This window comes from Ailuropoda melanoleuca, chromosome 10, assembly GCF_002007445.2.
Source record: "Ailuropoda melanoleuca isolate Jingjing chromosome 10, ASM200744v2, whole genome shotgun sequence".
In the NCBI taxonomy this organism is placed as follows: Eukaryota; Metazoa; Chordata; class Mammalia; order Carnivora; family Ursidae; genus Ailuropoda; species Ailuropoda melanoleuca.
The window spans coordinates 39340940-39366887 of NC_048227.1; the positions used below are offsets into that span (position 1 = coordinate 39340940).

Here is a 25948-nt window from a genome sequence, read left to right on the forward strand (position 1 = left end):
ATTTATTCATTCCCTTCTAGGCTTGAATGTGTAGAATGTAAGAGCCAATGCCTCTGGAATATCAAAGCAATGCCCAATTTTTGTTGAGGACAACAATGCCCTTTCCTTAACCACCATTCAATTATAACCTAGTTGCCAGGGACTAATAAAATGTATTATTTTTTTGTCTGGGTATAAGCCAAGTGGATAGAAACTTCAGGCTGGAAAGGATTTTGTCTTGCTCAAAACTTACAGCAGTGTTCTCTAATTTTTTCCCCTAATTTTGCACACTTCTCCCAGTAGAAAATATCTGACCAAACATCCTCAATATATGCATAATTAATTATTTATAAACTTTATACACTTATTACCATACTGATGTATATGTACTTTTATAAAAGTCATCAAAGGGGTGATATAAAAATGCATAGCAGTAGAAGTTCTTATGCTTTCTTTCCTCACCCTACAGGTTGTTTTATAACTAGCCCACTGCCTAAGGATGCAGATTGCTCCAGGAGGCTTGGTGGGATCAATGTTCTCCAGTGCAGGGTCACTGAGTGCATGGGACCCCAGCTCACCCGTTGGCTCACACCCTTCAAATAATCTTATCAAAAGTAACTGGCTTTAAACTCTTAAGAAAAAATTAGAATCCAATGATAGAATGATGATTTAAAAGGCTTTATTTCTAGAGGAACCAGCTTTTTATGGTCATGCTAAATGCTGCATTTCACTCCAAATGAAAAGAACTAGACTTCAGATTATACTGTAGGATAAAAAGAAAGGCAATAAAGCTGCAGTACATCCTCGAAGCACACCAAAAGGAGTGTGGTAAGGAAAAAAAGGGTTTTCTCTCACAAGGCCATAAACACCGAAAAAATTAATTTTTCACTCCAGGAAATCAGAGGTCATCAACATGCTCTTTGCAAAAGATTTAAGATTTGTGATAATAGCAAGTACTGCAGTGGCAATCCGTGTGGTTCTCCACTTTGGTGTTTCCCATCACTGTGGCCTAAAAGGGAAAGGAAGAAAAAAATGGATGGATGGATGGATGGTTGGACAAAATTGAAAAATGTTAAATAAAATTGTCTGTAGCCAGCTGGACTAAATAGATGCTTGCTCCATTTGCATATTCTTCATTTCAGCTAATATCTCACTCTAAAAGATTAGGTTTGCACTGTCTGTATATGCTATACTCTCTTCTAACCTACCCCTCGTCATCTCCACAGCTATTCCTTTCATTCTGAATAAATCCAGCCTGTCCCCACAAGGTTACTTTTGATTTAAGGAGACAAATCCCTGTACCAATGTCAAGCAAAGGATGGGTCATTAGAAACCTCTGGCATTAAACCCCATGGATGTGTTCTGAAGACATTTCTCAGGTTGGACTGTTAGAAAACTTCTGGGGCCCTCTAAGTTCTCACCTTGGTAAATGCTTTGGCCACACAGCATGTGGCTTCTGAGGTGATGTTCTTTGGGACCAACATTGTCTTCTTGGACCTTGCTGGAGTGGGGTACGCTCTGGAGAAGCAGCAGCCCATGCACTGATAAATTGGGGCACCCAACTTGGAGAAGTATTTGTTTTCCTTTAGCTTGCATTCTGGGCAACCTATCACCAAAAAAGACAAAGAGTAAAATAATCCAAGAATGATTCAAAAAGAAACAGGAGCACCTGGCTGCCTCAGGTTGTAGAGCAGATGACTCTTGATTTCGAGATCATAAGTTTGAGCCCCGCGTTGGGCATGGAATTTATTTTTTTAATTGAAAAATAAAATAAAATAAAAAAGAAATTGCATTTTCCCTGATTATGAGATGGTAAATATTCTTCTTCCATTGGAAATAGGAGGAAAATAATAAACACTTTTTTGGCTACCTGTTAATTTTCATGCATAGTATCTATTTGTACTGATTATATTTATTTTCACAGGAAACAATTTTTGCAGATATGCATGGGAGATCTCAAGAGCAGTAGTTTCTCCCATAAACATAAAAAAAAAAAAAGAGTAGTAGTTTCTGTCTCTTCAACCACGGATTCTCTATCCCAATGCTAATAGCGTGCCTTTAGGGAGTACAAAACTTGACAGATGAAAACACCGTGCTCATCTGAAAGGAGAATTTTGCCCAGAGGCAAAAATTTTCCCCTTCAGAACATGCTATTGTTTTTTCCCCCATGGAAACTCCAAATATTGACAGAGAAAAATATGTGAGGATTAAGAAAGCGTGGTGAGTGGAGAGCCTGACATTACATGGAGCATCCGCACTTGAAAACAGGGATTAAAACATTACCACTTGTCTAGGAAAAACCATAACCAATAGTAGCTCACAGCTTCATAGCATATGGAATTTTATCAGCTACTATATGAGATTTTTCAAACACTACAGCAAAAAAAATGTACTGCGTAAAATGGTTTTGTTTTTCTCACTTGTTAACTGAAGTGAAAATTCATCTACAAAGGCAATGTTTAAATCTATCTTCAGGGAGAAATGTAAAAAGAAAAACGGAGCTAACTGAATAAGGAGCATTTTCTGCTTATAAAACTCAGATAAAGAATAATAAGGATTCTATTTCAGACGAAAATGTACATGCTGCTATTTAAATGGACGTTAGATCAATTTTCACTATACATTTTCTGAACTTAATTTAACTTTACGTTTACAATCTCAAAGTGCCTGGATATGTATCCAGCAGCAAAGATTTATCACAGTTGAAAAGAAGGTGGAAATGTAATTAATGGAGTTATTGATGTACATCTAGAAATGTGCTTTTTTCCCTATTACTGCAAATCCGTTTGGTCACATACCCTGCATTGTAAACTCTCCATCAGGAAAGGAGTGGAGAATATGCAGAAACACAGACAATGTGGTCAGAATGACAGCTGCATATTTTCTGTAGTCATGCATGGCTCTCCTGCAAAACACACAAGGAAAACAAAGTTACTCTAAAATTACCTTACCAGTCATAAAAAATAACTAGTAGTCTTAACATCACTACTAATAATAGCCATCAGTGTCTTGACCCCTCGCCTTACAGCTCCCAACACACTCTGGAGCCATGTAAATAAAAAAACAATTTTTCCTTAGGAAAGAGCTAGGGAATCGAATCTTTCCATTTCACATATAAACCAATAGAATTGGACTCAATGCTGATAAAAAAAATTCTCTTTCTAAATATATCATTTTGCTAAGCCTCAGGGTCCTTATTTGTTAGACATGTAACTTAAACTAGATAATGTCTAAGAAGACAGACATAGATGATAGATAGGTGATAGACGGATAGATAGATAAGCTCATATACAATAGATAAGCTTATATATGATATATAAAATGTATAAGCATTTGAGTTCATCCTTTCTATTCCTCCATTCCTAGGTAGGAGAACAGAAGGAAAGGACAATGTCTTTCCTGCTTTTTAGTCACTGGAGGTAGGTGAGCTCTAAGGCTCATTATCAGTGTGCAAGAGTAAATGCTATCCCAGCAATGTGGCAAGAGTAAACAGCACAGAATGTTCATCAGAGTTTTCCTAAATGCATTTCTTGACTTATTTATACTTGTAGATGCAGTTTACCTAAGCATTTTGAGTGCATAAGATCAGGCTAGCCAAGGTCAGCTGAGTGCTTGACCATAGCCAGCATTGACTTCAACACGCCTGAGAATGGGGAGACAGGGAACTGGATTGCATCCCTATCTATCCTACAAAAACCTCATATAAGATAAAATGGGCAAGTTTTTATTCCTATTTTTTAAGTGAAAGTGTTATGGATTACTTATGTTCAAACCATGAGAGATAAGATGAACAGAGCATCAGTTACCAATAAAAAACAATTCAGAACATTTAAAGGAGAATTAGCACCAACTTTACAGAACCTCTTTTAGAAAACAGAGGAGAAAGGAATAGTTTCCAACTCATTTTGCAAGGCCACAATTACCCTGACACAAAAACCAGACCAATTCAGTATGAAAGAAAGAAAGAAGAAAGAAAGAAAGAAAGAAAGAAAGAAAGAAAGAAAGAAAGAAAACGAAAGACCAGTATACCTCATAAAATTAGATGCAAAAACACCACAAAATAATAGCAAATTGAACCCAGCAATGTATAAGATTTATATATGACCAACTGGGAACAATTCACATATGCAAGTTTGGTTCAACACTTGAAAATCATTTAACGCAATCTACCATACTACCATATCAATAAGATAAAGAAGAAAAAAATCATATGATGTGTAAGTTGACACAGAAAAGAATTTGACAGGATTCAATACTCTTTCATAATAAAAAGTTTCCACAAACAAGAGTCAAAAGAGTTTTCTCAACTTGATAAAAAGCATTTACAAAAAACCTGCAGCTGACATCATACTTAATGGTGAAAACTGAATGTTTTCCCCCCAATATCAGCAACATGGCAAGGATGTCCACTCTCACCTGTTATTCAGTATAGTACTGGAAGTCCTAGCCAATGCAGTATGGCAAGAAAAAGAAATTAAAGGCACACAAATCGAAAGGGAAGAAATAAAGTTATCCATGTATGTAGATGACATGTTCGTCTATGTTTAGAAAAAAGGTGGAGGGAACCTACAGAAAAGGTCCTGGAACTACTTAGTAAGTTGAACAAGATTGCATGCCATAAGATCAACACACAAAAATGAATTGCATTTCCTCATACTAAAAACAATAATGTGAAAACAAATTTAAAACACAATAACACTTACAATTGCTCCAAAGAAAAGAAAATACTTTAGCATAAATCTACCAAATATATACAGGACTTGTATGCTGAAAATTATGAAAAACTGATGAAACAAATTAAAGAAAACCTAAATAAATGGCAAGATATATCAGGTTTATGAATTGGAAGATTTAACATGGTAAAGATGTCAATTATTTCCAAATTGATCTTTGTATTGAATGGAATGCCTATCCAAACCCTCGCAGCTTTTGGAGACATAGACAAGATTATTCCTGAAACGCAAAGATCTAGAACAGCTAAAACAATATAAGAAAGAAAAGTGGGAAGAATCACTGTTCCCAGTGTTAGGACTTAGTATACAGCAACAGTAATCAAAACTGAGTGATACTGGTAGAGGGATAGATACGCAGACAGTAGAACAAAATAAAGAACCCAGAAATAGACCTACACAAATATGGCCAGCTGGTTTTTGACAAAGATGACAAAACAACTTAACAGGAATTCAAGGACAGCCAGTACTTTTGGACATCCATAGGGAAACAAACTAACAAACAAAAATTGAATGTAAACCTCATACCTTGTATGAAAATTTTCAAAAATTAATTATAGACAAATGTAAAATGTGAAACTATAAAATTTTTAGAAAAAAAATGGGGGTGCCTGGGAGGCTCAGTCATTAAGCGTCTGCCTTCTGCTCAGGGTGTGATCCCAGGGTCCTGGGATTGAGCCCTGCATCGGGCTCCCTGCTCCACTGGGAGCCTGCTTCTTCCTCTCCCACGCCCTCTGCTTGTGTTCCCTCTCTCACTGGCTGTCTCTCTCTGTCAAATAAATAAAATCTCTAAAAAAAAGAAAGAAGAAAGAAAGAAAGAAAAAGACAGAAAGAAAGANAAGAAAGAAAGACAGACAGAAAGAAAGGAAAGAAAGAAAGAAAGAAAGAAAGAAAGAAAGAAAGAAAGAAAGAAAGAAAAAGAAAAATTGGGGGGGCCAAGAACTAGGTTAAGAGTTTTTAAGGTTAACAACAGAAACATGACCCATAAAAGAAAAATTAATAAATTGGACCTCATCCAAATTATAGGTTACTCCTTTGTTAAGAAGATAAAAATACAAGGTGCAGACAGGAAGAAAATATTTGCAAGCCACATATCCAACAAAGGGCTAGTATCTAGAATAAACAACGAGCTCTCAAAACTCAACAGAAAAGAAATACAATTAGAAAATGGTTGTTGGGGGGAGGTTAAGATGGCGGAGGAGTAGGGGACCCCTTTTTCAGCCGGTCCCCTGAGTTGAGCTGGATAGGTACCAGACCAACAGGAATATCCACGGAATCAGCCTGAGACGCAGGAAGATACATCTGGATCTCTACAAATGAACATCTCCAGCGCTGAGTATCGAGGTACGAAGCGGGGAGCCGTGAAACCGCGCACAGATATCGGAAGCTAAACAGAAGGGGGAGGGAGCCGCCGTGTCAGGGCGCCGGGAAGCGGTAGCCACCTGCAAGGGGGAGCGGACAGACCGCGGACCCGCACGCTTGAGACAGCAGGCTGAGAAGGGAGCTCCGGGAGCGCACGCGGGACGGCTGGCGGTTGGCGGGCCACCTGCACGGGGGAGCAGGCGGACTCGCGGACGGCACCCGCGAGACAACAGACTTAGAACGCGAGCTCCAGGAGCGCGCGCGCAGGGCGGCTGGCGGGCCACCTGCACCGGGGAGCGGGCGGACCGCGGACCCGCACTCTGGAAACGGCAGACTGAGTCCGTGAGCCGGGAGCGTGCACCACCAAGCATCTCACGGAGCTCCGGAGCTCCGGTGTGCTCACTGGATCGAGGCTGAGACCGGGAGCTCCGGGAGCGTCCGCGGGGCGGCTGGCGGCTGGAGGGCCACCTGCACGGGGGAGCAGGCGGACTCGCGGTCAGCACCCGTGAGACACCAGACTGAGACGGGGAGCTCCGGGAGCCCGCGCGGGGCGGCTGGCGGCTGGCGGGGTTGGAAACACAAAGGACAGAGACGTGCCGGCCCTGGAAGTGAGGGCTGGGACGCCGGGTGTGGGGCGCACAGCCCGGGATGCTGCAGGGTTGAGCAGCACCAACAGAAACAGAGTTAAAGTGGCCAGAACATCAGTGGAGAACGATCCGCGATCCCTCTGTTCTGAGACAGAGGCTGAATTTCAGCCGCTGCTGCTCTCTCAGAAGAGGCATAGCAAACCGCCAGGGAAAGCCGCCAGAGAACAAAAGCCCGGAAATACCGGCTCACAGGGTGCCCATCCCCATCCCCCCTCGCAAGGGACACAGAGACTCTACCCAAACAGGGTTTTCTGAGTACCGGCAGGCAGGCCCCTCCCCCAGAAGGCAGGCTGAAAAATCAAGAAGCCCACAACCCGGAGCGCCTGAGTGGCGCAGTCACCAAGCACCTGTCTTCGGATTAGGGTGTGATCACAACGCTCCGTAAGGAGTCCTTCATCGGGCTTCTCCACCGGGAACCTGCTTCTTCCTCTCCCACTCCTCTGCTTGGGTTCCCTTTCTTGCTGACTGTCTCTCTCTCTCTCAAATAAATAAATAAACTCTTTAAGGAAGAAGCCCACATCCCTAAGATCTCTATAAAACAAGGGCGCACGGCCTGGGTCCCAGTCAACACTTGGGCTCTGGACAACCCTGCAATCTCTCTTCATCAGAATGACGAGAAGGAGAAGTCCCCCCCAGCAAAGAAAAGATAATGAGTCTGTGGCCTCTGCCACAGAATTGGCCTCGGCCACAGAATTAATACATATGGATGTATCCCAATTATCAGAAATGGAATTCAGAGCAACAATGGTCAAGATGATGAGTAAACTTGAAAAAAGCATCAGAGAAAGCGTTGCTGAGAATATAGAATCCCTAAGGGCAGAAATGAGAGCGAATCTGACAGAAATTAAAAACTCAGTGGGCCAAATACAGTCAAAACTAGAGGCTCTGACGGCCAGGGTCACCGAGGCAGAGGAACGCGTTAGCGAATTGGAGGATGGGTTAGTAGAAGAAAAAACGAAAATAGAAGCTGGTCTTAAAAAAATCCACGCCCACGAATGTAGATTACGGGAGATTACTGACTCTATGAAACGATCCAATGTCAGAATCATCGGCATCCCTGAAGGGGTGGAGAAAAACAGAGGTCTAGAAGAGATATTTGAACAAATTGTAGCTGAAAACTTCCCTAATCTAGCAAGGGAAACAAGCATTCGTGTCCAAGAGGCAGAGAGGACCCCATCCAAGCTCAACCAGGACAAACCTACGCCACGGCATGTCATAGTGCAATTCGCAAATATTAGATCCAAGGATACAGTATTGAAAGCGGCCAGGGCAAAGAAATTTCTCACGTACCAAGGCAAAGGTATCAGGATTACGTCAGACCTGTCTACAGAGACCTGGAATGAGAGAAAGGCTTGGGGGGGCATTTTTAAAGCTCTTTCAGAGAAAAACATGCAGCCAAGGATCCTTTATCCAGCAAAGCTGTCATTCAGAATTGATGGAGAAATAAAGACGTTCCAAAATCGCCAATCATTAACCAATTTCGTAACCACGAAACCAGCCCTACAGGAGATATTAAGGGGGGCTCTATAAAGGTAAAAAGGCCCCAAGAGTGATACAGAGCAGCAAGTCACAACCGATACAAAGACTTTAAAGAGAAATGGCATCATTAAAATCATATCTGTCAATAATCTCTATCAATCTAAATGGCTTAAACTCTCCCATAAAACGCCACAGGGTTGCAGATTGGATAAAAAGACATGACCCATCCATTTGCTGTCTACAAGAGACTCATTTTGAACCCAAAGATGCATTCAGACTTAGAGTAAGGGGATGGAGTACCATCTTCCACGCAAATGGACCTCAAAAGAAAGCTGGAGTAGCAATTCTCATATCAGATAGACTGGATTTTAAACTAGAGGCCATAGAGAGAGATACAGAAGGGCACTATATTATTCTTAAAGGAAGTATTCAACAAGTGGATATGACAATTATTAATATATATGCCCCCAACAGGGGAGCAGCAAGATACACAAGCCAACTCTTAACCAAAATAAAGAGACATATAGATAAGAACACAGTAATAGTAGGGGACCTCAACACCCCACTATCAGAAATAGACAGAACACCCTGGCAAAAACTAAGCAAAGAATCAAAGGCTTTGAATGCCATACTCGACGAGTTGGACCTCATAGATATATATAGAACACTACACCCCAGAACCAAAGAATACTCATTCTATTCAAATGCCCATGGAACATTCTCAAGAATAGATCATGCTCTGGGACACAAAACAGGTCTCAGCCAATACCAAAAGATTGAAATTATCCCCTGCATATTCTCAGACCACAACGCTCTGAAATTGGAACTCAACCACAAGGAAAAACCTGGAAGAAACTCAAACACTTGGAGGCTAAGAACCATCCTGCTCAAGAATGACTCGATAAACCAGGAAATCAAAAAACAAATTAAACAATTTATGGAGACCAACGAGAATGAATACACAACGGTCCAAAACCTATGGGATACTGCAAAGGCAGTCCTAAGGGGGAAATACATAGCCATCCAAGCCTCACTCAAAAGAATAGAAAAATCTAAAATGCAGTTTCTATATTCTCACCTCAAGAAACTGGAACAGCAACAGAGGGACAGGCCTAACCCACTGACAAGGAAGGAGTTGACCAAGATTAGAGCAGAAATCAATGAATTAGAGACCAGAACCACAGTAGAGCAGATCAACAGGACTAGAAGCTGGTTCTTTGAGAGAATCCATAAAATTGATAGACCACTGGCAAAACTTGTCCAAAAACAAAGAGAAAGGACTGAGATTATTAAAATTATGACTGAAAAGGGAGAGGTCACGACCAGCACCATTGAAATTGCAAGGATTATTAGAAACTTTTATCAACAGCTATATGCCAAAAAACTAAACAATCTGGAAGAGATGGAGGCCTTCCTGGAAACCTATAAACTACCAAGACTGAAACAGGAAGAAATAGATTTCTTAAATAGGCCAATTAACTATGAAGAAATTGAGTCAGTGATAAACAACCTTCCAAATAATAAAACTCCAGGCCCAGACGGTTTTCCTGGGGAATTCTACCAAACATTCAAAGAAGAAATAATACCTATTCTCCTAAAGCTATTTCAAAAAATAGAAACAGAAGGAAAGCTACCAAACTCATTCTATGAGGCTAATATTACCTTGATCCCCAAACCAGGCAAAGACCCCCTCAAAAAGGAGAATTACAGACCGATTTCTCTAATGAATATGGATGCCAAAATCCTCAACAAGATCCTTGCTAATAGAATCCAACAGTACATTAAAAGGATTATCCATCATGACCAAGTGGGATTCATACCTGGGATGCAAGCATGGTTCAACACTCGCAAATCAATCAATGTGATACATCATATCAACAAGAAAAGACTCAAGAACCATATGATCCTCTCAATTGATGCAGAAAAAGCATTTGACAAAATACAGCATCCTTTCCTGATTAAAACCCTTCAGAGTGTAGGAATAGAGGGTACATTTCTCAATCTCATAAAAGCCATCTATGAAAAGCCTACTGCAAGCATTATTCTCAATGGGGAAAAGCTGGAAGCCTTTCCCTTAAGATCAGGAACACGACAAGGATGCCCACTCTCGCCACTATTATTCAACATAGTACTAGAAGTCCTTGCAACAGCAATCAGAAGACAAAAAGGGATCAAAGGTATCCAAATCGGCAAAGAAGAAGTCAAACTGTCTCTCTTTGCAGATGACATGATACTCTATATGGAAAACCCAAAGGAATCCACTCCCAAACTATTAGAAGTTATAGAACAATTCAGTAAGGTGGCAGGATACAAAATCAATGCCCAGAAATCAGTTGCATTTCTATACACGAATAACGAGACTGAAGAAAGAGAAATTAGGGAATCCATCCCATTTACAATAACACCAAAAACCATGCGTTACCTTGGAATTAACTTAACCAGAGACGTAAAGGACCTATATGCTAGAAACTATAGATCACTTTTGAAAGATATTGAGGAAGACATAAAAAGATGGAAAAATATTCCATGCTCATGGATTGGAAGAATTAACATAGTTAAAATGTCCATACTACCCAGAGCAATCTACACTTTCAATGCTATCCCGATCAAAATACCGAGGACATTTTTCAAAGAACTGGAACAAATAGTCCTTAAATTTGTATGGAACCAGAAAAGGCCCCGAATCTCCAAGGAACTGTTGAAAAGGAAAAACAAAGCTGGGGGCATCACAATGCCGGATTTCGAGCTGTACTACAAAGCTGTGATCACAAAGACAGCATGGTACTGGCACAAAAACAGACACATCGACCAATGGAACAGAATAGAGAACCCAGAAATGGACCCTCGGCTCTTTGGGCAACTAATCTTTGATAAAGCAGGAAAAAACATCCGGTGGAAAAAAGACAGTCTCTTCAATAAATGGTGCTGGGAAAATTGGACAGCTACATGCAAAAGAATGAAACTTGACCACTCTCTCACACCATACACAAAAATAAACTCCAAATGGATGAAAGACCTCAATGTGAGACAGGAATCCATCAAAATTCTAGAGGAGAACATAGGCAACAACTTCTATGACATCGGCCAGAGCAACCTTTTTCACGACACATCTCCAAAGGCAAGAGAAATAAAAGATAAAATGAACTTATGGGACTTTATCAGGATAAAGAGCTTCTGCACAGCCAAGGAAACAGTCAAAAAAACTAAGAGACAGCCCACGGAATGGGAGAATATATTTGCAAAGGACACCACAGATAAAGGACTGGTATCCAAGATCTACAAAGAACTTCTCAAACTCAATACACGAGAAACAAATAAACAAATCATAAAATGGGCAGAAGATATGAACAGACACTTTTCCAATGAAGACATACAAATGGCTAACAGACACATGAAAAAATGTTCAAAATCATTAGCCATCAGGGAAATTCAAATCAAAACCACACTGAGATACCACCTTACGCCAGTTAGAATGGCAAAGATAGACAAGGCAAGAAACAACAATTGTTGGAGAGGATGTGGAGAAAGGGGATCCCTCCTACATTGTTGGTGGGAATGCAAGTTGGTACAGCCACTCTGGAAAACAGTGTGGAGGTCCCTTAAAAAGTTAAAAATTGAACTACCCTATGACCCAGCCATTGCACTACTGGGTGTTTACCCCAAAGATACAGACGTAGTAAAGAGAAGGGCCATATGCACCCCAATGTTCATAGCTGCATTGTCCACAATAGCCAAATCATGGAAGGAGCCGAGATGCCCTTCAACAGATGACTGGATTAAGAAGCTGTGGTCCATATATACAATGGAATATTACTCAGCTATCAGAAAGAACGAATTCTCAACATTTGCTGCAACATGGACGGCACTGGAGGAGATAATGCTAAGTGAAATAAGTCAAGCAGAGAAAGACAATTATCATATGATTTCTCTCATCTATGGAACATAAGAACTAGGATGATCGGTAGGGGAAGAAAGGGATAAAGAAAAGGGGGGTAATCAGAAGGGGGAATGAAACATGAGAGACTATGGACTATGGGAAACAAACTGGGGACTTCAGAGGGGAGGGGGTGGGGGAAGGGGATGGACTGGTGGTGGGTAGTAAGGAGGGCACGTATTGCATGGTGCACTGGGTGTTATACGCAACTAATGAAGCATCAAACTTTACATCAGAATCAGGGGATGTACTGTATGGTGATTAACATAATATAATAAAATAAAATTAATAAAAAAAAATGGTTGTTGCAGGAGCACCTGGGAGGCTCAGTCTGTTAGGTGACTGACTCTCGGCTTCTGCTCAGCCATGGTTTCAGGGTCATGAGATTGAGCCCCATGTCAGTCTCTGTGCTCAGCGGGGAATCTGCTTGAGATTCTCTCTCTCCCTCTCCTCTGCCCCTCTCTCCCTCTCTCTCTCTCAAATAAATAAATTTAAGATTTATTTGAGAGAGAGAGAGGCAGCCAGCTAGACAGGGAACACCAGCAGAGGGAGTGGGAGAGGAAGAAGCAGGCTCTCAGCAGAGAAGCCCGATGAGGGGCTCCATCCCAGGACCCTGGGATCACGCCGTGATCCGAAGACAGACGTTTAACGACTGAGCCACCCAGGCGGCCCAGTGAAATCTTTTTTTAAAAAAGAGAGAGAGAAGAAGAAAATGGATTCTTCAGCAGAAAGGATATATAGATGGCAAATAAGTACATGGAAAGCATTTAACATCATCAGCCATTAGTAACATGCAAATTAAAACCACAGTGAAATAGTATACACCCATTAGAATAGCTAAAACAAAACATAATGATAACACCAAATGCTGGTATGGATGCAGAGAAACAGGATGATTCAAACACTGCTGGTGGGAATATAAAATGAAAAAGTCATTTGGGAGTTTCTTATAAAACTTACCATATAACCCAACAGTTGTACTTAGGTATTTATCTCAAAGAAATGAAAATTATGTTTATACAAACTTTGTGTACAGAGGTTCAGAGCAACTTTATTTAGAATAGGCAAAAACTGGAAACAATCCAAACGTTTTCAACAGGTAAGTGGTTATACAAGCAATGGTACATCCAAACCAGCGAATACGTGCAGCAACACAAAAAGGAACACATTACTGACACACAGGCAAAGCAGGTGGATGTCAAGGGTGCTGAGTTGAGTGAAGGCTGCATGCTGTAGGATTCTATTTATATAACACTCTATATAATATAATAAAATTAGAGAGATGCCGAATAAATTAGCAGTTTTAAGGAGCTAGTTTTGGGGAGGGAGTTGAGGGGGAGAAGCGTGGCTATAAAGGGAGCCACGTGGTGATGGAACAGTTCTGGATCTTCATTGTGATACTTGTCACACTGATGTACACATGGGATAAAATTGCATGAAACTACACACACATTCACACACACACGCACGCACGATACCAGTGAAATCTGACTTGGCTCTGTGAGTTGCACCAACGTCAATTTCCTGGTTTTCACATTGAACTACAGATGGACACAGTATTATCTTGGGAGATAAAGTATACCCAGGACTTCTCTGTACATATTTTTGCAACTTCTAAATCCATAATTCTTCAAAACAAAAAGTTTATTTAAAAAAAAGGCATTCTAAAATAAGGTTTAAAACTGCATGAGTCAAAATTTGTGGTTATTTTTCATGCAGATTGACATGATGACAGATTGACATCATTTTTGCCAAAGGTTTATATCAATCCATACATCTTTTAAGAAAAAATTGTCAGATGAACTAACTGTTTATAATATAGAAAAACAAACTGTATAAATATAGGTAAGGCTAAAACAAAAGTATGTTATTATTTCTCCCTGATGTATATACTTATACGTAAGTAATTATGGGCTTTATTTACCTCCATACCTAATTAGCACCAGATAAATATTTTTCTAAGTTGACGGTTCTCAAAGTGTGATCTGGGAACTCTAAACACTTTTCAGTGAGTTTGTGAAGTCAAAACGATTTTCATAGTAATCTTAAGATGCTATTCACTTTTTTCACTCTCAGCCTCTCATAAGTGCTCAGGAATTTTCTAGAGGCTACATGACATGTGCAATTGCAACAGATGGAGTAAAGATGCACATGGGAATCTAGCTATGTTCTATTAGGCCAGTCTTTTAAAAAAAAAGTTATGGAAAGATAAAACCATGCCACCTTTCTTACTGATTTTTTGTTATGGAAGTTGTCATTTTTTTATAAATATTTATTTGTGTTAACATGTGATGGGTTAATTCTTATTGTTTTAAAATGAATAAATATGTTAAAACTTTTCCTAACACAATTTCTAAATCAGTAAATATTGAGAAATACAGCTTCATAAAAAATTCTTTGAACTCTTCAACAATTTTTAAGAGCATAAACAGTTTCTGAGACCAAAAGGCCGAGAACCACTGCTTAAGTGATATACAAAGCCACAAGGAAATTTTCAGAATTGAAACTGGTTTCCTTTTTTAAACTAGTATCATTTTTGTGCTTTGATATTGCAGCTCATATATTATGAAAATTCAGCATTATGCAGTGAACAATTATATCAGAATTAATTCAGAGAGAAACATTTATAACAAGATTGCAGAATGTGAGAGCATGAAGTCAATGCACATTTCAGAATCTGCCTTATGACAAAGTGAAGAGAAGATTGAAAAAGCAGAACCAAAGTCACCATTGCTGTAGCTTTCAGGAACAGAAGTGACTATATCTTTATTTTAAAAAGAAATGGGATTAAACAAGCTGAAAAGGATTAACCTTCAAAACTTGAAAACATTTTAATAAATATTTTTATCATTCTAATCGCCTTTAGGTCCTTCTGTTTTGGAATTTGGGAGAAAAACATTAAGAATCAGGACAGGAAAAATAATTATGTTCAGCTGGGATTTATGCTATTTTGCACAATACCCTCAATCGAAATCAGGTTTCCTAACCTCAGCCTCTTTTGGCTTTCCAAGTGAGTACCTTGCAGACATCACAGACTCTATATGTCTGACCCCAAGGTCAATGCTCCACCATGCTCTTATCTCCTGCCACCTGCCCCATCAGAACAGTGTGAGTCCAAGAGAATGTATGTTTTCTCAACGTGGCTGGGAAAGCTCTCTCCTCCATCTCCATCCATCCACCTCAGTCCTTTAAGGAGCTGCCCAGCTGCCAGCTTCCCGTGAAGGTTTCACACAACCCCAAAACCGAAATACATAATTCTCTCCACGGCATCCCCCTACCGCTTGGTTAGAATTCTTAGATGAAGTTCCACAATCTGCCCTGAACTCCAGCCAGGTTTGTGCATGTTGGTCTCTCCATTTCTGTGAAAACCTCCTAGGGGTAGAAACTATGCCCCTCTGACCCACCACCATCCTGAGCATAAGCTCTTGCACAGAGCAGATGCAATTATGGTGCACTGGGACTTTAGAACAGCAATAATAGTATCAACCCAAAGTTGCTAATGTAGAGCTGTCATTAAGGAACAAGATAACTCTTGAATGGGGACTTAGAATAAATGTTTAATAAAATAATTTCAAATACTAAATCCATTAGAGACTGTATGTTCTCACTGAGTTCCCTAACTTGTAGCTGGCTAATACGTGAATCTATAAGTGTTAAATATGCCACAAGTAAAAGCCACTCTATGCTAAGATAAAAAAGTCATAAGAATTCAAAAGAAAGCATTAATAAAAAGCATACATGAGAGCTTCAAGGTTTAAATTGGGTGTCTCAACTCTTAGTTTACTTCAAACTATATGTGTGCACAAATTCAAATTCTTGATAAGATGGAGGAAAAATAGCATTCTTTTTTTTTTAAAGGTTTTATTTATTTATTCGACAGAGATAGAGACAGCCAATGAGAGAGGGAACACAAGCAGGGGGAGTGGGAGAGGAAGAAGCGGGCTCCTAGAGGAGGAGACTGATGTGGGGCTCGATCCCACAACGCCGGGATCACGCCCTGAGCCAAAGGCAGACGCTTAACTGCTGTGCCACCCAGGCGCCCCGGAAAAATAGCATTCTTGAAAGTATACACGAATATTATTGTCATGATTTAATATTATTACTTAATATGTTTTCATAATACTATTTATTGTGATTATATATAATTATAGTAAATGATTTACAAAATAGGTAAACACCCTACCAGTATATACAAGCTAGCTAGCCAGCTAGACCAAGTATCCTATGCACACACACACACACCCTGTATATCAAATGGGGTACAAAAATAGACACCCCACTTTATGATGGGGAAGTGGCACACATACTGTCATACTACACAGGAATTTAGTCTAAGATATTTTTGTGGTTTTCTTTGGAAATACAACCTGCTATCACATGAAAACTTTGGGGCAATGAATAACCAGGGCGCTTCTCTTTGCAGTTCCTCTGCTCTTTTTTTACCACAGGAAAAAAATCTTTATAAAGTTAGGTGCCTGTCTAAACAATCCCTGCCTGTCTGTGGTAGTATGGAAAGACTTCGAGGCTTATTAAATATGTTTTTGCACACTTACATATGGGTGGATGTGTGTGTCTCTATGTGTGTACACATCTGTACACACATATACACATATATATGTAGATGTACGTATATGTAAAAGATTGCTTCTAGAAGATGAGAAGTGCTTGGAACAATGTGACATCCCGCCCTTCACTTGCAAAGATGCTGCCATTGCTTCCCCACTGCCAGAGAGTAAGGTTTTTGGTTTTTCTAAAGGTGGCGATGGCAGGGGTGACTCATCCACGCTCGCCACGCCGAGAAGCCTGGCTGACTCATAGCACAGTTTTGAGATGACTGGCTAAGACTAGAGGCACAATTCTTCGTTAACTAAACGGTAGAAATCTAACTGACTTCTAGAGGGTTACTTAACCTGAGGCTTCACCTCATTGCCCCATCTAACCCAGCTAACTACCAAGGAGAGGAAAAGTCAGCGGCCTTCTGTGTACAGTAACTAATGAAAGGGAACCTTTAAAGTAAAGCCTTGAATCCCTGGCACATTGCCTGGCGTTAGATAGGTATTCAATGATGGTTTATTCAACAGATGATAGGCCTGTTAGTTTTAGCATCTTGCCTGGTGCGAGAAGATAGCCATAGCTCACCTTGAGGACAGATTTGAAGGAAGAACATCACCAGGGAAAGCGGAATGTTTGGAATCCATCATCTCGCAACTTCCACAGAGTCGGGACACCTCTGCCTCCTGCTGATTGACCACCTCTGTCCCCAGGCGGAAGAATTTAAAAAGCCAGGAGCTGGTAGTAAGGAAACTCAGCTTGGAGTGACCCTGGCAACTATTTTTCTTTGCTCGTGCACTCTAGTTGCAGTAAGTGGGTTTCTACCTCGTTCTTGTAATGTGTTCTGAACCGTAGTTTCAGCATGATTGCGTGATCCCATGCCCCAGCCCCTAGCCTCAATCATCCTCCAGGTTCCCAGTTCTTCCAAGTAGATATTCAAATTTGTCTTCCAGGCACCATAGAGACCTTCGGACCCATACACACATTCATTGATAGTTTTTCCAAAGGTGGTGAGGTAGATGGCTGAGCAATTGGGGGGGGGGGAGGAGAGGCTGGTTAATGATCCCTCAATCTGTCCCCGATCATCTCATCCACTCCTGGAAATAGGTAATTACTGTTTTCTCTATCTTATAAGAAGATGAGTTTGGGGGGCATCTGGGTGGCTCAGTCGGTTAAGCGCCTTTGGCTCAGGTCATGATCCTAGGGTCCTCCCAGGGGGCTCCCTGCTCTGTGAAAAGTCTGCTTCTCCCTCTCCTACAGCCCCTCCCCCCACTTGTGCTCTCTCTAATGAATAAATAAAATCTTTGAAAAATAATTTAAAAATAGAATAAAAATGAATAAACAGAAAGATGAGTTTGGGATAATTTGACAGGAGTTCAGTGCTGTTAAGTGCAAAATGTAAGGTCCAAGTTGAACCCTTGAAAGGTTTAAAGACTTTGAATAAGCACCTGCTACATGTCCGGCACCGTCCGAGCACGGATGACACAAACTTGAAGAAGCTTCCTGCTATCTGACCCAGACAAAAAGGCAAGTAACTGAGAGTGAAGAATGCCGTACTGAAGGCATTTGTAGGCACTGAGGCATCGGCTGGGTGGACGACATGAAAAAAGGGAGATGACAAGCAAACGAGAATAAAGAACATCTACTTGACGGAGAGAGACTCTGTACAGCAGTAAATCCGTGTTCTAGTGTTTTGATATTTGTGCAAGAGCTTCATGGACTCAGTAGTCCCCATAACTTATGAAGCAGCTACAGGCGCCAAACAGGGGACCTCAAAGTGCCCCAGGATCCAGAGGAAAATAAGGCCAAGGGAAATCGCACAGCTGAGTGGCAATATTTGGGATGGGTTTTCTGTCTCTCAATCACTTAACAGCGTTTTGTGCCTCTTTCGTTGGGGCTGCAGACATGCCATCCGCATTGAGGAAGACCTGGAAACTTCGGGGGCACGTGAGCCCGGCCACGGCTTCCTGGGCCAGCACCGGCAGCCCCACGGGCCAGGGTCCTGCTGGCAGCATGCATCATTGGCACAGGATCAGCTTCGACAGGTAACACCCAGGTTACTTTGGAGAAGTCGGTATGAGGCATGACCGCTTAACGAGGAGCCAGAGCTTCAGCCCAGCTGTCGACCTTGATAAACTATGGAACCAAGTCTGTGAGCAGACTCGGGGAAATGCTGCCGGAAACAGGTCCGGAGCTGCTCCTATCATTGAAGGGGGGCCATCTGGCTACTACCAGGTTGTGGGAAGGGAAAGCTCCAGGCCAGAGTCTTCAGTAGAAGAGCTGAGGAGAAGAATTGGGGGGAAGGGGAACTGCGGAGGGGAGGCTGCATCCTGGTAGCTCAAAACCATGTCGAGGGAGGTTCATTAACTGCCAAAAATTGTTAAAAAAAAAAAAAAACCAACAGCAACAGTGCTTTGTGCTTGCACAAAATCTTTAAGGGGAGCCAACTTGTTTTCCAGATGAAATGGGGAGAAAGGAAATGGGAAAAAGGGGGTCCCGTGGACAAGAGAAATATACAGCACAACTTGTACAAGTATGCTTTACAAAAAACAGGGGTTTCCACAAAGAAGCACAGAACAAAAGATGACCCTAAGATATTTATCTTAAAAAATATTTGTTTTAAAAATAAAGGAGAAAAGCAAGCAGTAATTAGAAGAAAATTGAAGGGCTTATGGATTTATGAAAATGATTTAAATCCCTTTATGACCATTCTTTTAACAATCATATTTTGAGAAGTTTCTTATCTTACTCAAATAAATTTAAGGGACTTATAATAAGATGCATACTGTCTACTTTAATTGTTATTTAAAGGCACTTTACAATGTTAACTTAATTATGTAATTAAAATCTTCGTTTTTCCATTACCCTCTGGTTTTCCTAGCACATCAGCATTTTTTAAATTGTCTGCATACAAAATAAGAAATTTTGATAAGACAAACTCTATGCACCTTAACATATTGTTCTAAGTGAGAATTTCAAATGTCTGTTGTTTAAAAACACCCAATTTTTTAAATTAACATTATTGGAGTAATAAATGCTGGCAGGAATAGAACATTGGATAGTATCAATTTATCACTCAGAAAAGTAAAATATCCAAAGGCTACAAAAGTTTTGTATGGAGCATTATTATAGTAATATAAGAATGTTTCTTGTAAATTTTAAAATTTATGCATTGTATTTTGTTATGTTTATCTGAGCTATTTCTATGCAATCTTTTGACACACCAAGCATCATTCCCATTTAAAAGCATAAAAATGTATTTCATTTGCCTTGAAGTTTTTCAATAATAGAATGGACAGGTCAGGATTATTGATTTCTCTTTCCTGGCACTTTGCATTTTTTTTTATTTTATTATTTTTTTAATGATTTTTTATTATATTATGTTAGTCACCATACAGTACATCCCCGGATTCCGATGTAAAGTTCGATGCTTCATTAGTTGTGTATAATACCCAGTGCACCATGCAATACGTGCCCTCCCTACTACCCATCACCGGTCTATCCCAATCCCCCACCCCCCTCCCCTCTGAGGCCCTCAGTTTGTTTCTCATAGTCCATAGTCTCTCATGTTTCATTCCCCCTTCTGATTACCCCCCCTTTCTTTATCCCTTTCTTCCCCTACCGATCTTCCTAGTTCTTATGTTCCATAGATGAGAGAAATCATATGATAATTGTCTTTCTCTGCTTGACTTATTTCACTTAGCATTATCTCCTCCAGTGCCGTCCATGTTGCAGCAAATGTTGAGAATTCGTTCTTTCTGATAGCTGAGTAATATTCCATTGTATATATGGACCACAGTTTCTTAATCCAGTCATCTGTTGAAGGACATCTCAGCTCCTTCCACGATTTAGCTATTGTGGACAATGCTGCTATGAACATTGGGGTGCATATGGCCCTTCTCTTCACTACGTCTGTATCTTTGGGGTAAACATCCAGTAGTGGCACTTTGCTTTATAAGGATTTGTTTTTCTGTGAAAAAAACAGCAGAAGAGCTTCAAAGAGAAGCTCCTTTGTTGTTCATTTCCCCTCAGTTTTCATTCTGATGGCAGATTGTACTTCCCAAAGATGCCAATAAAAATATCTCTCAGTCCACATTTCTTCTGTAGTATGACCTTGCCATTTCCACATCAAAACACAGTGTGTCTAGGGGCACCTGGGTGGCTCAGTCAGTTGAGCATCTGCCTTCAGCTCAGGTCATGATCTCAGGGTCCTGGGATCGAGCCCTGCATTGGGCTCCCTGCTCAGGGGGGAATCTGCTTCTCCCTCTTCCTCTGCCTGCTGCTTCCTGCTCATGTTCTCTCTCTTTCAAATAAATAAATAAATCTTTTTTTAAAAATCACAATGTGTCTATTTTCTTAGCCTATTTGAGTGAGGTGGCCCCTCTGACCACTGAAGCCAATAGAATATGGCAGGAGCAACACTGGGCCAGTTGTTGGGTGTACCCTGGCCCTAACCTGGTAGTTCTTCCTTCCTGTCTCTTAGAAGACAGTTGCCATATAGAAAGTGCTACTACTCTGAGACCACCCTACGATAAGAAGCCAAGTCACATGGAGAGAGAAAAGAAGGCCAAGAAGTAAGAAATGAAGTTGACATCCCAGAGGACCAGTCCAGTTGAGCCTCCAGATGACTCCAACCCCAGCCACCACCTGACCGCAGACACACGAGAAACCCAAGTTAAAACCTGCCCAGGTGAGCTGGGCACCTAGAGAACCATGACAGAACAGTAACCTGGTTTACCCACTAAGTTTGGGGTCATTTGATGAACAGCAGTAGATAACTGGGCAGTTATCTATTGCTCTCTCATAACAAAAATGTTTCCTCCAGGATCTGAAATATTGGACCCCAATCTTGCCTTTCTGCTTTCTCCTCTTTCTACTGTCTCCTTACTTTTCCTCTGTGGGAGGTTATTTATATAACACGTATTCAGTTACTCTATTTGGGAAATGCAGAATGTGTGAAAAAAAATTGGAGTTAGCATTCTACTCCGTATCTGCAATACTGGCTTCTGTAATAATAATAACTCTGCTTTAAAAATAGCTCCTACATTCAATGGAGCATTTGCGTGTGCTGGATGTTCTTTTGGACACCTTGACACACAAACATAGTCAATACTCATGACAATCTTGTGAAGTATTATTCTCATTTTGGCAGATAAAGAAATTCTTGAGACAAAGCAACCCAAAGTCACAAAATTTGTTGCTAGTGGAGCCAAGATTTTAGAATATCTCTTGACAATTCCGAACTCCAAGCTCTGAACCACACTTCACTATACTGCCTTCAAATCTTTATATTTTACTATGAAGTTCTTAAATGATTTTTTAGATGGCATATCCTTAAATAGGATGCTGACATTTTTTGTTTAGAGCAACATTATGTTGTGCCAGCGTAAGTATAACTTGCCCATGTAATTTTTTATTTTACATATTTATCTGATTTCACCTTCTTCGGAACAGCCTTAAGAAAGCCATTTCATTCGGATAAAGAGGCATTTTAAACCTGATCAAGTTGTGAGGACTAGTGTCTGACTGTGGGAGAGAGAGGGAAACATTGGCTTTCACAGACATTCCTTTGTTTGATTCTTTTTACACCTCCATGAGGACAGCGTTATTATGGCACCTATTTCATAGACTGGAAAACTACACTTCAGAAAATTAAAGGGATCTGCTAAGATCACTTGGAAAGTGAACTCATCCTGAGATCACACTTTTCCACCTGTACCACCCCTATGGCCCAGAAGTACATAGTTAGTCCATCACCTCCTTTGGGACATTGATTTGCGTATAGATCATGCTGTTACAATTGTCTTTTCTAATTTGATTCCCAATATTGCCCTTGATTCCACACTCAGTTCAGCCTGAGCCTCATCTAAATCCTCTTTCTCTGAGACCCCAATGTATTAAGGATGTTAGAGCATTTTTATAACTTTATCTCTGAGTCTGATGAACCAAGAAATTACCAGATTACTTTGTGCAACATTACAATAGGTAATGCTGAAATGTTATACACCAAAACCAGAATTTGCAAAGATCATAAATCGATACCAAACTATTCCAGGATTCACAATCTGTAAAAAGAGAAGCTTGGTGCTATGGGTCATACTGTTCTCAGTGGAAATATTAATTGATTCCTGTACATTTTCTCTTTGTGAAAGCAGAATATCTTGATCTATTTTTGAACAAGATGCACATTACCTTCTAATTTTGCTATTTCTATTTCCCAGCTCTTACTTTGAGTTTTCATGTAAATTTGAGTCCCGCATTTATAAGAAATGTACAATGAAACCGAGAATCTGTTCTGGAACATAGTCAATTGCTTTTCTAACATTGTTCACATGCTACCCTTTTCAGCAGGAAATGGTAAGAAATATGACTCAAAATTTCAAAAACTCTATTACTGAAAAAAAAAAAGAGAGAGAGAGAAAAGAAACTTAAACCAAAACCAAAGTTAAAATTGAAATAAAAGCACATGAGCTTTTCATAAATGGTAACTGTTCTTATATTTTTTTCCTAAATAACTCAAGACTATAGCAAACTATTACAATGCAATTTGGATGACCAATATTTTAAATAATTGATTTGGTGTTAGGTAATTATTTAAAAGACACCTTCAGAAAGTTAAAAAGATTCCTCTGATCTAATATAAAAAATCTTATTTTTGAGTGAGGAAAAGATTGTAAGTGCTTAGGAAATAAAAGCTTCTATGAAGCTTACATGGAGCTTCTGAATTCCCAAGGAAGCCATAATTCTTCCATGTGCCCAAATCCTGTTACTCAGCACTACTAAAGAGGGGTAAGAGAGGACTTTTATTTTCTAGGTCAATTTCCCAGTAAGCTGCCGTTTCAACTAGTGCTCATGTAAATATAACTAAGGTTAGCAAAAGTTTCAGAAACTCTCATTAGAACACACCAACTAGATTTGGTCAAGAAATTCAGAATTACAAAGTCACCTGTAATAATTGGGGAAATAGCACAGACTCTTATTTTTGTAGCATTTTATGAAAGAAGAAAATGGAAACAATGTTGTCCGAAAATTGTCAGTGTTACTATATTCAAGTCTACAGGAGAATGTCTGTTCAAAAGCTATCAGAAGCTATGGTCATTTGGCTAAACAAGTGAGCTGCTTTATCAACAGCCAGATGGAAGATCTAGTTATGCATCATTTAAAAACGGATTAGGGGCCCATAGGTGGTTCAGTCGGTTAAGCGCCCAACTCTCAATTTTGATCTCAGGGTCCCTGGATCCAGCGGAAAGTTTGGCTCCCCGCAGGGAGTGTGAGTGAGATTCTTCCTCTCCTTCTCCCTCTGCCCCTCCCCCCACTCACAAGCTCTCTCGTGCTTGCTCTCTCCCTCTGTCTAAAATAAACAAACAAAAAAAATTTAAATAAATAAACAAATAAATAAAAACTGATGGTAAAACAATATCCACAACTTACATAATATCTACTCTCCTTCTACCTGACCGCTGTAAGCCACTCAAACTAATGTCTTTCAAATGACACCCAAGATTTCTTGAAGAAAATTTTTAGATACTGACAGGCACTTGCACATCTTAGCAGGAGACATTGGTTTCTGGTTTCTGTTAGATAACATCTTAGCCTGTGATCACAGACCACAGTTTTGCAGACTTCCTCCCAATTCAATCATGAGCGCTGAAAAGAGAATGTGTAAATGTCTCTCTCTCTCCTCACAATTGCTGACCTATATTATAGAATATTTTACTCCTCCCTCAATTAAAATCCCAGAAATTGTTTCATTCATATTACCTTCCTCCGGACTTTTTGCAGGATGTGTTCAGGGCAGTTGATGGTGGATCTGAAGAGGGATTTTAGCTTTGCCTTGTGATTTCTCAGTAACTACAGTTAATAAAGTCTTTGCTTGTCTTTTATACCAGCAGAGTGATGAAAACTGCATGTTCCCACCTGCATCTAAGCCCAGGGATCAACAGTAAATTCCACCCAATGATTGAATGGTCCTTCATGTAATTACCATGACATATAATTTGATCTTATCTTGTTTCAACCCTCAGATCATTTTTTTGTTTTGAGCCATTTTCAGGCAGTGGTGACTGCAAGGTCAGCCTATGAAAAGAGAGTACATTCATTTTCTATGTAATTTTATCAAGACTTACACACAACATCCTGAAAGTTGACACTTTCCTATAAACAAGACTCTATGAGTATTACATTTAATTAGCTAAGTACCTGTCATTTACTTAAAACATCAGGAGGGGAACTGTAAATTTCAGATAATAGATAGAGAACATTACCAGGCTTACATTATTCTAATAGGAAACAGGAAAATAAAACACATACCTATTTAGATTTTTCTAACATTACTATGTATTTGGATTTGATAAGGATGCATAGAGAAAGTATGAGATGGTTCTGAGAAGGACTGATTAGTTCTCAGTATTGTGCCTTTTTTTTTTTTTTGGAAGATTTTATTTATTTATTTATTTGAGAGAGACAGAGATAGCGAGAGAGAGCACAAGTGGGGAGGAGAGGGGGAAGCAGGCTCTCTGCTGAGCAGGGAGCCCAACCTGGGACCCTGGGATCATGACCTGAGCCAAAGGCAGACGTTTAACCGACTAAGCCACCCTGGTGCCCCTCTTTTTTTTATTATTATTTTTTTTTAATTTCACTTTGGTAAAGCTCAGTTTCCTCCTAAACAAAAAAATACATGTTACAGCTTGCCAGCGGTGGGACACTTAACCCCAAGATTCCTAATCCATGGCTCTCTAAAACTACCCAGCTCTTCAGCGTTCAGCTCTGGCTTTTATCCAGAGATTATGATCCCTCTAAGCTTCCTCTCTCCATCTACTCTGCTCAGTGCCATTTCTGTAGGAATTGGCTTGGATATAAACTATGAAGGACCTCCGCAGGGGAGGGTTTAGAAGATCTGTGTGATACAAAAAGCAACTCTTGTTTCACATAAAGACACAGACCAAAGAGAGCAACGTTGTTCTGTGATTTATTATCTGTGATAAGTTGATTTGTTTCAGTTCTTACACCTTTTCAGATTTCCATTATCTCCTTCCAATGGTTTCTCTTAGGAGCCACTCTATCCATTCACCTTTTTCTGGTGACAATTGTTGTCACCATTATTCATGAATTTCTATCATTTACATCTAGAAGGATTAGCAGTACATTTTCAAAGCAGCAGACTTACTGCAGAATTCTTGAGCCTTGATAGCTTCAGGGGAAGGAAATCTTTGTAGTCTCACGGATAGCCTCCTTTCCCTCCATTTTGTTCTATTCTCTCCTTCCCT

At 40.1% G+C, this 25948-nt stretch overlaps 1 protein-coding gene and 1 pseudogene across 2 annotated transcripts; one reads left to right on the forward strand and one right to left on the reverse strand.

The window, feature by feature from the left end:
• Positions 1-871: 871 nt before the first annotated feature.
• On the reverse strand, positions 872-24552 carry CGA (glycoprotein hormones, alpha polypeptide). 2 transcript variants are annotated; one of them, XM_002924700.4, is made up of 4 exons: positions 24444-24552; positions 2778-2884; positions 1401-1585; positions 872-988 (listed from the first exon to the last, which is right to left on the reverse strand). In XM_002924700.4, exons 2-4 carry the CDS (start codon positions 2875-2877, stop codon positions 911-913), a joined length of 363 nt encoding a protein of 120 aa, XP_002924746.1. In that variant the 5' UTR covers positions 2878-2884; positions 24444-24552; the 3' UTR covers positions 872-910.
• LOC105239960 lies at positions 18239-19203 on the forward strand (annotated as a pseudogene).
• Positions 24553-25948: the final 1396 nt, after the last annotated feature.

Coding starts and splice junctions, on each gene's coding strand:
- CGA (XM_002924700.4), bottom strand. CDS start 2,877: ATGCATGACTACAGAAAATATGCAGCTGTCATTCTGACCACATTGTCT. Junction 1,586..2,777: donor TGGAGAGTTTACAATGCAGG/GTATGTGACCAA, acceptor TTTTGGTGATAG/GTTGCCCAGAATGCAAGCTA. Junction 989..1,400: donor TGGCCAAAGCATTTACCAAG/GTGAGAACTTAG, acceptor TTTCCCTTTTAG/GCCACAGTGATGGGAAACAC.